The sequence below is a fragment of the Salvelinus namaycush genome, chromosome 33, assembly GCF_016432855.1.
Source record: "Salvelinus namaycush isolate Seneca chromosome 33, SaNama_1.0, whole genome shotgun sequence".
NCBI classification, from domain to species: domain Eukaryota; kingdom Metazoa; phylum Chordata; class Actinopteri; order Salmoniformes; family Salmonidae; genus Salvelinus; species Salvelinus namaycush.
In genome coordinates, this window is record NC_052339.1 from 34,580,611 (window position 1) to 34,595,181 (window position 14,571).

Sequence of the window (14,571 nt, forward strand, 5' to 3'; positions counted from 1 at the left end):
AAAGTCTATGATAGTAGCTCACAAAATGTGGCCAGCATGGCTACCACAGCATTCTGTGCCATAATAACAAAAGTTTGTCTCACCTTATTCCCTAAAGGAATCAGATCATCAACGTGAGAGAGAGAGAGACAAGGATGAATTAAAAGTGAACCGCTGCTTTTTATTATTGATTATTAAAATGAACAGGCATCTCTGACATGGAGCTTGTACATCTCAAAATATATTACAAATATAATGATATTACCATCCCCATGGTGATCAATCACAACAATCTGCAGGCCAAGAATCCAAACCACATTAAAAAGGAAAAAATATAGAACTAAATAAAAATCAGGAAAATAAAAGTAGAAATCAAAAAGAGAGAGATCCAAATCCTGTTGACAGATCCACTCCTGGTTTTAACATGTCTGCTGGTCTGTGAATGAAGGCTTTTTGTCCCTGCACTAAATGTCATACTGTGACATACTTTCCCAAATGGAACCCTATTCCCTAAGTAGTGCACTACTTTTGACCAGGGTCCATACTCTGGTCTAAAGTAGTGCACTATGTAAGAAGATAGGGTTTTGTCAACACCAGATAACCCTTCTACAGTGTCATACAAAAGCATTTTGTTTTAAATAGATAAGACTCCTTTATATATAGTCATAAATACGGTTCCTAGACACCAGTGTGCCACGGTCATATCTATAACAAACACATTCACTGAGTCAAGCGGTTTCATATTGTGACAGAAATAAACTTCTCTGTGGAGCCAAAAAAAAAAAAAAAGACAACCAGATACAATACAAAAAATCAACCCAATGACGGGAATAATTATTTCTGAATGGACGGCGACAGGACACAACTATAGGAATGGAGTGAGAGCTGCCGCAACACATCGGCTGGGCGCGTCCCAAAATGGATCCCTAATGTTCTCTTTACGGTGCCCTGCTTTTGACCACCGTACATAGGGCCTCTGGTCAAAAGTGGTGCTCTATATAGGGAATAAGATGCCATTTGGAACGTAAACCCGACAGCCTCTTAGTCACAGTTGAGGGCTGCTGATTCAATCCCATAGTAAAGGTGTAGATACAGAAATAACACGTTTAAATTGACAGAGTTAATTTTGTGCCATTAATATCAAGCAAAACTTCTTAAGTCGGAGAACAAAATGGAAAGCAAAATAAACCCACAAGTATTGAGTGCAATATATCTATATATAGCAAGGAAATAATTTTGAAATGCGTGAACAAATGAATTAAAAAATATATAGTTTTCAGTGAAACACTTTCAATGATAACTTGATTGTGTTCAAACGCCTCCCTCTTTGCCTACTAACCCTCCATCACCACTTCCAGCCGGTCTCCCATCCAGGGACTAACCAGGACCGACCCTGCTTAGCTTCAGAGGCAAACCAGCAGTGGGATGCAGGATGCTATGTTGCTGGAATGAAGGTGCCAAAACTTGCACAAACAAAATATAATGCAGTAGGCATTTAATCACAATAGTTATAATGGAAAATGTTTCACAAAAAAAGAATAATTCTGAATTAATTTGTTCACACACTTCAAATTGATTTCCTTGCAATACATGTTTTTTTCTCTCAATATTTTTTTTTTTTTGCAATATAATTTTTGTTTGCAAAACTAAGACATCTGTTTTAGACTTCATTATTTTCGCTTGATATTTAAAATGGCACAAAAAGTCCATACAAACTCAGCAAGCAGACCAACCTCGTAAGACCAACAGTAGTTGTGTGTTGATGACAACTAAGTAGCTGTACACATCCTATTGACAAGAAACATTGCAGAGAAACTCAAAGTAATAAAACACTCATATTAAAATCACTCTAATTAGTAAAAAGAAATATGAACACACTCATTTCTAACTTCCGTAATTTCGAAAAAAAAATTAAAGATTTATATAGAATAGTTTCATACGCTGTAATTTCACAACATAAAAGTCTCTTTTTTTTGGTGAAAATATAGTTAAATGCTAAATATCTGACAGGATGTCTTTTTCCAAGGTGAGCTCGTATTGAAAAAAAAAAAAGTACCTTAGCCAATCTCTGACCAGGGAATCAAGTCTAGCCGAGTCACTAACAACAGTTCTGAACCGATTCCTTTCCCTGTTACTACCACTCAGGAGATCGACATAGAGATGTTCATTAAATACACAACTCCCCCTTTAACTCCCCCTTTCAGCTAGCTGAAAAACAGTACAAAAAAACAACAAAGACAAACATCATCAAATCAGATGATGTTTTTAGGAGATTAAAGCATTCATCTCATCAAAAACAAACCAAACCAACGTCTCATACAAATGGATCACAACAACAGATAGACACCTCTGGGCTTTACACGGAGGGGATGTTTTCACACACCGCTGGGCTTTGCCGAATGGACTAGCAAACACCATTATATGAGTTGAGCCCGTATTATTCTAGAGAGGTACGTAACAGTCTCAGCGAATTAAAGAGTTCTAACCGTCGTTCTTGTCTCAACCTGGTCAGTACCAACATTGTAGCCAACACATAGACCAGACAAATTCACAACTTCTGAAATCAAGTCCTTGGAAGATGGAAGGCAGAGGGGAAGTACTGCTCTTGATTAAAGGGTTAAAAGTAAAGCCATTTAAAACCCGATTATCGCCTGAAAACAGGAAGTGGTGATGTTTGTGGTTTTACAGTAGAAGTTAACTGCATGTCTGGAATAACCGACATTGAGTTAGTTGTACCTAGATTTTTAGTTTTTTTCACAGTGCATTGAATTTCAGTAAAAACAAAAATATTTTTGTTTTTAAGGTGCTCAGATCCTCTTCCTGGTACAAGATGCTCAGATCCTCTTCCTGGTATAAGGTGCTCAGATCCTCTTCCTGGTATAAGATGCTCAGATCCTCTTCCTGGTATAAGATGCTCAGATCCTCTTCCTGGTATAAGATGCTCAGATCCTCTTCCTGGTATAAGGTGCTCAGATCCTCTTCCTGGTATAAGGTGCTCAGATCCTCTTCCTGGTATAAGGTGCTCAGATCCTCTTCCTGGTATAAGGTGCTCAGATCCTCTTCCTGGTATAAGATGCTCAGATCCTCTTCCTGGTATAAGATGCTCAGATCCTCTTCCTGGTATAAGATGCTCAGATCCTCTTCCTGGTATAAGATGCTCAGATCCTCTTCCTGGTATAAGATGCTCAGATCCTCTTCCTGGTATAAGATGCTCAGATCCTCTTCCTGGTATAAGATGCTCAGATCCTCTTCCTGGTATAAGATGTTCAGATCCTCTTCCTGGTATAAGATGCTCAGATCCTCTTCCTGGTATAAGATGCTCAGATCCTCTTCCTGGTATAAGATGCTCAGATCCTCTTCCTGGTATAAGGTGCTCAGATCCTCTTCCTGGTATAAGATGCTCAGATCCTCTTCCTGGTATAAGATGCTCAGATCCTCTTCCTGGTATAAGATGCTCAGATCCTCTTCCTGGTATAAGATGCTCAGATCCTCTTCCTGGTATAAGGTGCTCAGATCCTCTTCCTGGTATAAGATGCTCAGATCCTCTTCCTGGTATAAGATGCTCAGATCCTCTTCCTGGTATAAGATGTTCTGATCCTCTTCCTGGTATAAGATGCTCAGATCCTCTTCCTGGTATAAGATGCTCAGATCCTCTTCCTGGTATAAGGTGCTCAGATCCTCTTCCTGGTATAAGATGCTCAGATCCTCTTCCTGGTATAACCTATTGAAGTCTCTTTGTATGCCCAAGTATGCATCCACCGTTGCTGTTATTATTATTATTATCACACATGATGACAACCTTTTAAATGTACTCAAACAAACACAAAAGGAAACAAGAATCATCTTAAAACAATAATAATATAATAATCTCACTTCAAAACCATTTATTTTGCTGGCTGCATAACGACCTTTTGGCCAAAACAATCCATTGTTGGGACATATAACTTTATTTTCTCATTTTGTATATTACAACCGGCTAAAACATGCACCCAACTGCCCTCTGGGAAATGCAGTTTAAAAAAAAAAGAGTCTCCAGCGCATCACGGTGTCCATTGTTCCAGTCAAAAGGTCAGAGTTCAGTGACTGTATGATTCAAAAGTGCTTTATGTGGGACAGTAGGACTATTAGAAAGTTAATTAGCATGTATCATCTGGGAAAGAAAACACAAGCACGTAAGTGAGCGCATACACACACATATATACAATTTCACTATTAAATATTTTAACGTGCTTAAATATTGATTCTTCCTAATATAATCTGTAGTCAAGTGTTGGATTTCTGTACATTCCCATTAACTAGAGCGGATAACCATTCTAGTAGGTAAACATAACATCTGTGTGAGGATGGAACGGTTTAACCCTTTACGTATTAACATTGTTATCTTATACCTGGCCACAGAGGACGTAACTACTCACCGTGATACCACCATTTTGTCTTCTTTGGGTTTTTGTTACATGTTTTTACGTAAAAGGAGTTATCGGGGGGCCGTCTCTGCAGAGAGATACAACCGTCATCATCAGAGAAGTGCTGGTATACACATGTAGAGGCAACCTCATTCAGAGTAGGGTGAAGTTGCCTCTAGATTGAGGTTCAATAGTGTAGAGGCAACCTCATTCAGAGTAGGGTGAAGTTGCCTCTAGATTGAGGTTCAATAGTGTAGAGGCAACCTCATTCAGAGTAGGGTGAAGTTGCCTCTAGATTGAGGTTCAATAGTGTAGAGGCAACCTCATTCAGAGTAGGGTGAAGTTGCCTCACTATTGAGGTTCAATAGTGTAGAGGCAACCTCATTCAGAGTAGGGTGAAGTTGCCTCTAGATTGAGGTTCAATAGTGTAGAGGCAACCTCATTCAGAGTAGGGTGAAGTTGCCTCTAGACAGTCATTTAGATTGAGGTTCAAAAGTGCAGAGATTTATTCTTATTCCTCTTCTACCTCACGTGTCAAACTCATTCCAGAGGGCCGTGTGTCTGCAGGTTTTTTTCTCATCCCTTGAACATGATTGATGAACTAAAGGTCCTTGAGTAGTTAGGACCTCCCCTCGCCTGGTTCTAAAGGTCATTGAGTAGTTAGGACCTCCCCTCGCCTGGTTCTAAAGGTCATTGAGTAGTTAGGACCTCCCCTCGCCTGGTTCTAAAGGTCATTGAGTAGTTAGGACCTCCCCTCGCCTGGTTCTAAAGGTCATTGAGTAGTTAGGACCTCCCCTCGCCTGGTTCTAAAGGTCACTGAGTAGGTAGGACCTCCCCTCGCCTGGTTCTAAAGGTCATTGAGTAGTTAGGACCTCCCCTCGCCTGGTTCTAAAGGTCATTGAGTAGTTAGGACCTCCCCTCGCCTGGTTCTAAAGGTCACTGAGTAGGTAGGACCTCCCCTCGCCTGGTTCTAAAGGTCATTGAGTAGTTACGACCTCCCCTCGCCTGGTTCTAAAGGTCACTGAGTAGGTAGGACCTCCCCTCGCCTGGTTCTAAAGGTCATTGAGTAGTTAGGACCTCCCCTCGCCTGGTTCTAAAGGTCATTGAGTAGTTAGGACCTCCCCTCGCCTGGTTCTTAAGGTCTTAATAAGGCACAGATTGAAAGGAGAAGTCTAAAACCAGCAGACACTGGGTCCTCCATGGCGTGACAGTGACAGCCCTTCTGTATTAATGGGGCGTGTTTAAAATGATGTCTACTGAACAAAAATATAAAACGCAACATGCAACAATTACAAAGATTTTACTGAGTTACAGTTCATAAGGAAATCAGTCAACTGAAATAAATTCATGAGGTCCTCATCTCTGGATTTCACATGACTGGGAATACAGATATGCATCCGTTGGTCACAGATACCTTAAAACAAAAAGGTAGGGGTGTGGATCAGAAAACCAGTCAGTATCTGGTGTGACCACCATTTGCCTCATGCAGCGCGACACATCTCCTTCACATAGAGTTGATCAGGATGTTGATTGTGGCCTGTGGAATGTTGTTCCACTCCTCAACCAATCGCTGTGTGAAGTCGCTGGATATTGCCGGGAACTGGAACACACTGTCGTACACGTCGATCCAGAGCATCTAAACATGCTCAATGGGTGACATGTCTGGTGGGTATGCAGGTCATGTTAGAACTGGGACATTTTCAGCTTCCAGAAATAGTGTACAGATCCTTGCGACATGGGGCTGTGCATTATCATGCTGAAACATGAGGTGATGGCGGCAGATGAATGGCACGACAATGGACCTCAGGATCTCCTCACGTACCTCTGTGCATTCAAATTGCCATCGATAAAATGCAATTGTGTTCGTTGTCCGTAGCTTATGCTTGCCGATACCATAACCCCACCGCCACCATGAGGCATGGCGTTTACGTCAGGTTTGCGGTGGTGAGGCCGGTTGGACGTACTGCCAAAATCTCTAAAACGATGTTGGAGGCGGCTTATGGTAGAGAAATTAACATTCAATTCTATGGCAACAGCTCTGGTGGACATTCCTGCAGTAAGCATGCCAATTACACGCTCCCTCAAAACTTGAAGCATCTGTAACATTGTGTTGTAACAAAACTTTTTAGAGTGGCCTTTTATTGTCCCCAGCACAAGGTGCACCTGTGTAATGATCATGTTGTTAAATCAGCTTCTTGATATGCCACACCTGTCAGGTGGATGGATTATCTTGGCAAAGGAGAAATGCTCACTAACAGGGATGTAAACTCAATTGCTAAAAACATTGAGAAATAAGCTTTTTTGTGCGTATGGAATATTTCTCAGATATTTTTTCAGGTCATGAAAAAAATGGGACCAACACTTTTTACATGTTGTGTTTATATTTTTGTTCAGTGTATAATGAACTAACCCCTGTAACAGTAACATTATGCCAGGCTTTTATCATTTTATACTTTTTGGCGTTCCCCAAGTGTCCGTCGTCACCCCCTTACCTTTTCTTTGCAGCTGGACAGCATGCTGATAATGCTGAGACAGACTGACTGCACTGAGAGGGCTGGCGACCAGTCTTCTGTTAGTATTGAAAGACAGATGTGACCGTTGCTATAAACGTGAGGATGGACAGGTATATTCTCTCCCATGAACATTACCTGAAATGGAAAACCAACAACGTGATCAGACACATTTCTCAATAATTACTTAAATCGAATCAATTTTCCTCGTTTGAGTTCCATCTACTATATACAGTGCATTTTCCACATTTTGTTACGTTAAAACCTTATTCTAAAATGGATTAAATAAATAAAAATCCTCATCAACCTACACACAATACCCCATAATGCAAATCTTTGCCATTGAACAGAGCAAAGTACAGAGAGATCCTTGATGAAAACCAGCTCCAGAGCTCTCAGGACCTCAGACTGGGGTGAAGGTTCACCTTCCAATAGGACAACAACCCTAAGCACACAGACAAGACAACGCAGGAGTGGCTTCAGGACAAGTCTCTGAATGTCCTTGAGTGGCCCAGCCAGACATGAACCCGATCGAACATCTCTGGAGAGACCTGAAAATAGCTGTGTAACGACACTCCCCATCAAACCTGACAGAGCTTGAGAGGATCTGCAGAGACGAATGGGAGAAACTCCCCAAATACAGGTGTGTCAAGCTTGTAGTGTCATACCCAAGAAGACTCAAGGTTGTATTCGCGGCCAAAGTTTCTTCAACAAAATACCGAGTAAAGGGTCTGAATACTTATGCAAATGTGATAGTAAAAAAAAAACTGTTACACATTTGCAAAAATTTCTAAAAACCTGTTTTTGCTTTGTCATTATGGGCCATTGTTATTTTCCCCTCATCAATCTACACACAATGTAATCCATTTTTAGACGAAGGCTGTAATGTAACAAAATGTGGAAAAAGTCAAGGGGTCTAAATGCTTTCCGAATGCACTGTATCTGGCTTACGGCCTGTTAAAGGGCATCTCCGTCACTTTTCACCCGCATGCTCATTTTCTCCAGCCACCATGCCAGTGTCTAAAAATGTGAAAACAGTGCGTTTCTTGATCTGTGGTTAAAAAGATTAGGTCCTAAAAAATAAATTCTCTGTGACATCACAGAGTAAGATTAAAATATATCTATATTTAAAAAAAGAAGAAGCAATTTTCCAAACCTTGAACGACTTTCTAGCCCGAGGGAGGGGATTTTGTTGTTCCCCACGTCACCTTTTTTCTTTTGATGATGTCATCGGGTAGAACTTTATATAAAATGTAGAAATGTGCAATTGTCACATATGTAGACACTGGTATTGTTCTAGAGATAATGGAAAATTAGGTTGGAAAGTGGTGGAATTGCCCTTTAAATTTGGACTCCGATTCGGTTAAAATACAATTTTCCTGCGTTTTACATATGAGGTGGCAGATTAGGAGAGGGGTGCCAGGAAAGGGGGAGAAAGAGGAGGAGTACATAGAAGGGAGGAGAAGGAGCAGGAAGAAGAGAGGGGAGGAGGAGGAGCACGTGATGTCACAGCTCTCTCTCTAAACTCAGCAGCCACCAGAGAGAGGAGGGCTCTACAGTGATGCTGTATGTACATAGGGTGCATTAAGTACAAGATTTTTCTGACATTGAAATTCTTGGATTTCTTATTATTCATTTTTTGGGATGGAAAAACGCATTGAGAACTAACAATCATAAAAATAAAAAGGTAAGACAGTGAGAATTGAAAATTCCAAAAACGAGTCTGACGAGCCCGACGTGAAAGATATACTGCTTTCTCGGGAACAGGCCCAGATCCCCGTGAAGAGGAGGCAGAGAAGAAGGGGTCAGAGGGCGGGCTGCCTTCTGAGAATTTGTAGGCGATTGAATAAACCCCCCACTTCCTTCCATTCTGCTAGCAAACGTGCAATCTTTGGAGAATAAAATCGATGACCTACAGCTGAACATTAAACTACCAACGGGACAATCAAAACTGTAATATCTCAACACACACACACACCCAGCCACACATTTAACCACCCAGCCACACATTTAACCACCCAGCCACACAGCCAACCACCCAGCCACACATTTAACCACCCAGCCACACATTTAACCACCCAGACACACAGCCAACCACCCAGCCACACATTTAACCACCCAGCCACACATTTAACCACCCAGCCACACATTTAACCACCCAGCCACACATTTAACCACCCAGCCACACATTTAACCACCCAGCCACACATTTAACCACCCAGCCACACATTTAACCACACATTTAACCACCCAGCCACACATTTAACCACCCAGCCACACATTTAACCACCCAGCCACACATTTAACCACCCAGCCACACATTTAGCCACACAGCCAACCACCCAGCCACACATTTAACCACCCAGCCAGCCACACATTTAACCACCCAGCCACACATTTAACCACCCAGCCAACTACACATTTAACCACCCAGCCACACATTTAACCACCCAGCCAGCCACACATTTAACCACCCAGACAACCACACATTTAACCAGCCAACCAGCCACACATTTAACCACCCAGCCACACAGCCAACCACCCAGCCAACCACACATTTAACCACCCAGCCACACAGCCAACCACCCAGCCACACATTTAACCACCCAGCCAACCACCCAGCCACACATTTAACCACCCAGCCACACAGCCAACCACACAGCCAACCACCCAGCCACACAGCCAACCACACATTTAACCACCCAGCCACACATTTAACCACCCAGCCACACATTTAGCCACCCAGCCACACATTTAGCCACCCAGCCACACATTTAGCCACCCAGCCACACATTTAGCCACACATTTAACCACCCAGCCAGCCACACATTTAACCACCCAGCCAACCACACATTTAACCACCCAGCCAACCACACATTTAACCACCCAGCCAGCCACACATTTAACCACCCAGCCAGCCACACATTTAACCACCCAGCCAGCCACACATTTAACCACCCAGCCAGCCACACATTTAACCACCCAGCCAGCCACACATTTAACCACCCAGCCAGCCACACATTTAACCACCCAGCCAGCCACACATTTAACCACCCAGCCAGCCACACATTTAACCACCCAGCCAGCCACACATTTAACCACCCAGCCAGCCACACATTTAACCACCCAGCCAGCCACACATTTAACCACCCAGCCAGCCACACATTTAACCACCCAGCCAGCCACACATTTAACCACCCAGCCAGCCACACATTTAACCACCCAGCCAGCCACACATTTAACCACCCAGCCAACCACACATTTAACCACCCAGCCAGCCACACATTTAACCACCCAGCCAGCCACACATTTAACCACCCAGCCAACCACACAGCCAACCACCCAGCCACACATTTAACCACCCAGCCACACAGCCAACCACGCAGCCAACCACCCAGCCACACATTTAACCACCCAGCCACACATTTAACCACCCAGCCAACCACCCAGCCACACATTTAACCACCCAGCCAACCACCCAGCCACACATTTAACCACCCAGCCAACCACCCAGCCACACATTTAACCACCCAGCCAACCACACAGCCAACCACCCAGCCACACATTTAACCACCCAGCCACACAGCCAACCACACAGCCAACCACCCAGCCACACATTTAACCACCCAGCCACACATTTAACCACCCAGCCACACAGCCAACCACGCAGCCAACCACCCAGCCACACATTTAACCACCCAGCCACACATTTAACCACCCAGCCAACCACCCAGCCACACATTTAACCACCCAGCCAACCACCCAGCCACACATTTAACCACCCAGCCAACCACCCAGCCACACATTTAACCACCCAGCCAACCACACAGCCAACCACCCAGCCACACATTTAACCACCCAGCCACACAGCCAACCACACAGCCAACCACCCAGCCACACATTTAACCACCCAGCCACACATTTAACCAGACAGTCAGCACCTAATATCTGCATTGACATTTGTTGAAAGTTTTTATAGCAACGCACATTCTCTGCCCCCGAGGGTCTGTCGTTCTGTTTCCTGTGTTTGAGGGGTAACAAATCACGTCACTTAAATCTCGCTGGGTGGATTGTTTTTACTCATGCGATTCTTTCACACTCTTGCTTGTGCCTGTCGATTTTTTTCCCATTAAAAGGTTACAACCACGGAAATGTTTGTAATGACCCGTCAAACACACCCAGGTAATGTCTGAAATGGTCTCTATGGAATACGTTTTCTTTACTTAGCATCGATAAGAAGACTAAAGTTTTGTCTGGGATTTAACGCACCGCCTCGACACGTCACAAGAAACATAAGTATTTTGATGGGTGTTCATTTTATTGTAGAATTGAAAAAAGTTATAATTTAATACAGTTGAAATGTTTACAAATGAAATGAAAGCAACTTCCCGAAAATGAACATGGATTATAGTGATATTATGTGTAATCTAAACAACGTAGAATATGTATAGAGGTGTAATCTAGAGCCAAACTGTTGATTTGTAATCTGAGTGGATCCGGCTATTGATACAGTTGTTGAATTATATGCAACAGAATGTGACAACAGTAATTACTGAGGCAGTCTAGACGGAGCCGGCGAGTGGAGGCGGTCTAGACGGAGCCGGCGAGTGGAGGCGGTCTAGACGGAGCCGGCGAGTGGAGGCGGTCTAGACGGAGCCGGCGAGTGGAGGCGGTCTAGACGGAGCCGGCGAGTGGAGGCGGTCTAGACGGAGCCGGCGAGTGGAGGCGGTCTAGACGGAGCCGGCGAGTGGAGGCGGTCTAGACGGAGCCGGCGAGTGGAGGCGGTCTAGACGGAGCCGGCGAGTGGAGGCGGTCTAGACGGAGCCGGCGAGTGGAGGCGGTCTAGACGGAGCCGGCGAGTGGAGGCGGTCTAGACGGAGCCGGCGAGTGGAGGCGGTCTAGACGGAGCCGGCGAGTGGAGGCGGTCTAGACGGAGCCGGCGAGTGGAGGCGGTCTAGACGGAGCCGGCGAGTGGAGGCGGTCTAGACGGAGCCGGCGAGTGGAGGCGGTCTAGACGGAGCCGGCGAGTGGAGGCGGTCTAGACGGAGCCGGCGAGTGGAGGCGGTCTAGACGGAGCAGGCGAGTGGAGGCGGTCTAGACGGAGCAGGCGAGTGGAGGCGGTCTAGACGGAGCAGGCGAGTGGAGGCGGTCTAGACGGAGCAGGCGAGTGGAGGCGGTCTAGACGGAGCAGGCGAGTGGAGGCGGTCTAGACGGAGCCGGCGGTCTAGACGGAGCCTCGAGCTCAATAATATGATAGAATGTTCATATTTGAAGATGGCAGAAAGGCCAGTCTCTTTGCCAATGACAAGGAGAATGTTAGTTTAAGAGACTGGTTACTCAGACTAGAATATCTCAGCTGTCACCATCAAGCTTGATCTTGACATCTAGCCACTTAGCGAGCAAGTTAGCCAACCAAATGCAAAGCTGGAGCTCTGAGCTGGACATCGTTTATTTGACACATCTTCGATTTCTTATAGTTCTACTGAACTTCTAGTTAGAAGCAGTTGGGTAGCCCCCGGGTGCCAGCGGGTTCCTGTCATTCCTGTGGCCACAGACACCTATCATGACAAGCGTTCCTATCAGGTCTGTGTTGTGTTGCTGTGCTGGTAGTTATCTGCGGTGATGGGGTACGTGCTGGTAGGAGCCGCCTGACTGTTTATCTAATATTCTCTCTGTACCACCAACCAACCTCCTATTTATAGGCAGGGCTGCTGCTGACAAGATTGTCACCATAAACTAATCCCCTCAAACCTGGCCCATGGGCTTTAATACGCTAGCGTAAAGAGAGACAGAGACAGATAGAGAGAGAGACAGATAGAGAGAGACAGCTAGAGAGAGAGAGACAGATCGGGAGAGACAGCTAGAGAGAGAGAGACAGCTAGAGAGAGAGAGACAGCTAGAGAGAGAGAGAGACAGACAGCTAGAGAGAGAGAGACAGCTAGAGAGAGAGAGAGACAGACCGCTAGAGAGAGAGAGACCGCTAGAGAGAGAGAGAGAGAGAGAGACAGAGAGACAGAGAGACAGCTAGAGAGAGAGAAAGACAGCTAGAGAGAGAGATCGGGAGAGACAGCTAGAGAGAGAGAGAGAGACCGCTAGAGAGAGAGAGAGACCGCTAGAGAGAGAGAGACAGAGAGACAGCTAGAGAGAGAGAGAGAGAGACAGCTAGAGAGAGAGAGACAGATCGGGAGAGACAGCTAGAGAGAGAAGAGGGAGCTCTAGATAGTGTGAGTTGAGAGCTCCATGTCCTTTCCAACCCCCCCACAAAAAATTACTGCTGCTCCACATTCACTCCATTCATTATAATCACCAATTACCCAACACCCACCTAAAACCGCCATTTGTACCCAACACCCACCTAAAACCGCCATTTGTACCCAACACCCACCTAAAACCGCCATTTGTACCCAACACCCACCTAAAACCGCCATTTACCCAACACCCACCTAAAACCGCCATTTGTACCCAACACCCACCTAAAACCGCCATTTGTACCCAACACCCACCTAAAACCGCCATTTGTACCCAACACCCACCTAAAACCGCCATTTACCCAACACCCACCTAAAACCGCCATTTGTACCTAACACCCACCTAAAACCGCCATTTGTACCCAACACCCAGGTAAAACCGCCATTTACCCAACACCCACCTAAAACCGCCATTTGTACCCAACACCCACCTAAAACCGCCATTTACCCAACACCCACCTAAAACCGCCAATTACCCAACACCCACCTAAAACCGCCAATTACCCAACACCCACCTAAAACCGCCATTTACCCAACACCCACCTAAAACCGCCATTTGTACCCAACACCCACCTAAAACCGCCATTTGTACCCAACACCCACCTAAAACCGCCAATTACCCAACACCCACCTAAAACCGCCAATTACCCAACACCCATCTATTTTTGTGACTACCTGGACATACGTTTGGTTTTGAAGTATTGAAACCAAACCATATGGATTTGATTGAAAAGTATTTGAATAAACATGAAAAAAGGTGACTAAGAAGCGCTCATTATTTCAAATAGGCTACATGTCATATTAAACAGCATATAAACACTAAATAGGAGCCAGACAGGGAGTCTAAAAAGGAATGAAAATGAATGATTTAGGCTATACTTTTGAATTATTTCAAGGCTATAGCCTACAAAAGAAATACATTGTGAAGCATTTGCAAGTGACACACTAGGCTGGTAGGAACATAAAGCGCTAAACCTTTAAAAATAACATCTCGCTATATTAAATCAGTATAGTCTATAAATTGCGCATATAGGCGGTGACTTACTTAGAATTAACTACAAATTAAACAAATTGACGTATTAGTGCCTTTGAATTCATTTTTAGCATTTATTTTTCAGAAACGCGTGTCCACCCTGTGTGACTTCCGGGTCATGCGATGACACAGCAGAGAACATCCTCTCCACACTGGCAGAGCCACTGGGCATGAGAAACACCCTTTTGGCCACTCTTGCCAAGCAAATAACCCGAACAAAATGAAAGCTTCTTGAACGTGGGAATATGCCAGGCTTATTGGGACAAAAATCAATTAATGGCCCGTTGTATAGATAAAAGGAACAAAAATGAACGAAACCTTTAAGAGATCTGATTTTTAGTTTATAAATATTTTGCTACAATGGCACAGTTATCTACCCACCTCGTTCCTTTCTTTTA

General features: G+C 44.5%; 1 protein-coding gene across 1 annotated transcript in view; it reads right to left on the minus strand.

Annotated features, from left to right (window-relative positions):
* Positions 1-139: 139 nt before the first annotated feature.
* Positions 140-14,571, minus strand: part of flj11011l (probable ubiquitin-conjugating enzyme E2 W-B) — a 43,464-nt gene continuing 29,032 nt past the window's right edge. The window contains exons 4-6 of the mRNA XM_038972612.1: positions 6,875-7,030; positions 4,395-4,470; positions 140-4,129 (exon numbers count right to left, since the gene is read on the minus strand). Of these exons, the coding sequence (XP_038828540.1) occupies positions 4,116-4,129; positions 4,395-4,470; positions 6,875-7,030 (246 nt within the window). The 3' untranslated portion in view covers positions 140-4,115. The remainder of the gene's footprint in view (positions 4,130-4,394; positions 4,471-6,874; positions 7,031-14,571) is intronic.